This window comes from Propithecus coquereli, unplaced genomic scaffold (genome assembly GCF_000956105.1).
Source record: "Propithecus coquereli isolate 6110/MARCELLA unplaced genomic scaffold, Pcoq_1.0 Scaffold192, whole genome shotgun sequence".
Taxonomy (NCBI): domain Eukaryota; kingdom Metazoa; phylum Chordata; class Mammalia; order Primates; family Indriidae; genus Propithecus; species Propithecus coquereli.
This window is the reverse complement of record NW_012144079.1, coordinates 2,275,874-2,277,858: the sequence shown is the minus strand read 5'-3', so window position 1 is coordinate 2,277,858 and position 1,985 is coordinate 2,275,874. Positions and strand designations below refer to the sequence as shown.

Genomic DNA, 1,985 nt, shown 5'->3' with positions numbered 1-1,985 from the left:
CCCAGCTAATTTTTCTATTTTTTGTAGAGATGGGGTCTTGCTCTTGCTTAGACTGGTCTGGAACTCCTGGCCTCAAGCGATCCTCCCACCTAGGCCTCCCAAAGTGCTAGGATTATGGGTGTGAGCCACTGTGGCCAGCCTAAATGTATATTTTAATTAGCTGAAGTATTATTTAATAAAGAGTATTTCATTGTTTATGAAATCCCCAAGCCCAGAGATTAGTGGTAAAACATTTGAAAACCACCTTGTAGGTTTATATTACCTATCTCTAATTAATACATCCTTCAGATTAGGTTTATCATTCAACTAACAAAACATACCAAATAAATTTGGTCAAAAATTTATAAAGGAGACTATAATCTGCATTATTTTCTTAATATAAAGGTTTTAAAAGTAATCAGTTGTTTCTCTGGGATAACATGACCCTTGAATAGTAGGCGTGCTAAGCCAGATAATACTATGAGTAATTCATTGTTAAATTACAGAACTGCAGAAACTGCAGGCAATATAAAAAGAAGATCAATAAAGAAGTTTCCTTTGTTGAAGCAGTGTCAAAATGTAAAAGAATGTACACATTTATTTACTTGTGGCTGCTTCATGAGCAAGCCATGCAGCAGGTAACCCTACATCTGGAAGATGAAACTGAAATAAGGGGTATATTTCCTTGTAAAGTCAAGAGATCATCTCCTTGATTATCTAATTTTCCTTTGGAACAGCTGTGTACACAGGGCCTGGTCCAGTAGAGGATGTGTTCTCTACCACCAATAGAATGGCTGTGCTTTTAATAACCGACACCACTGTGACAGGAAGAGGGTTTAAAGCAAACTTCACTACTGGCTATAACTTGGGTATTCCAGGTAAGAGCCTCAAGATTGCACATTGCATAATAACTTTTGTAAGAAAACAATAAAAATGAACAGGATTTCAAGGTCTAAACCATGATTTCAATGTTTGAGTTCTAAGACACTCATTCTTTCTCATCTTAGTGAAGATTTTCTTCCTTTAAATGTGTGTAACTATTGTCTGAGTTTGTTCAAAGCAGGAATCCACAACAGTTTTCAGCAAATCTAGTTGCACTTCTCTAGTGTGTAGAGTCTTCAATTTTGTCCACTGAAGAGGGCTGCATTAAACATTAAATTGGGGCATTTGGCCCAATTTAAGGTCCAGGAAGGAAGACGTCTGTCATGTTAACTTTGCCAAGAGCATTTTCAGAGAGCAAAGGGGGAAACAGGCAAATGAGCTGTTGAAATACCAACAACATTCAACTAAAAAATTAACATCATCAACTTATTACAGACAACCAGTGTAAAGCACAGCAATAAAGGAATGTAATGCTATTTGCTGGTATGCACAACCTTCGCACTCATATGTTTCATTATATCTGTAATATAATCAGCAGGAACAAACAAAATAGTGGCCTCCTCATCATGGGATATGTGTATGTGTGTGTGTATGTATATTTCTTTATATTCATATATATAGGATATATCTTTGTCACTCAGAAATCTACAGAGACATTTTTAAAAACTTGTTGCTCCGCTCAGACTTTGATTTTTCTTATACTACTGCCCCACAACTCAGTGGTTCTTTCTAGGTGCAAATACGTCAGAAAGACAGTATACATGTTACTTCCTACATCTCTCTTTCCTTTACATAGGAATATCTATGGAATAGATGTCTTTCATTGGAATATTTAGAAAAGAGGCAGTGTTGGTTGATTGATCCTCGTCTGGCCTATTATCTAATTCCAAAGCCAATTGTGCAATTAAGTTATGTTTATATCTGTTCCCCCGCTCACAACTGGCCTAGATCTTTTGACTCCATCCCAGAAAGCTATCTGTTTTCAGCTTTCTGGAAAATCAGGAAGGTAACCTGTATCTGGTCTACCCCTTGGCCCTGAAAATAAGCCAAAATTTTTATTATCCATGCTACTTAGGTAGAAGTGAGTGGTAGCCCAATTAACTAATCTGCCTTTCTGCATTTTG

The 1,985-nt window shown here is 36.8% G+C and overlaps 1 protein-coding gene across 1 annotated transcript in view; it reads left to right on the top strand.

Moving 5' to 3' along the window:
• Positions 1-1,985, top strand: part of TMPRSS15 (transmembrane protease, serine 15) — a 149,194-nt gene that overhangs the window by 90,332 nt on the left and 56,877 nt on the right. Inside the window, 1 exon segment of the mRNA XM_012642972.1 lies at positions 717-857. Coding sequence (XP_012498426.1) covers positions 717-857 — 141 coding nt within the window.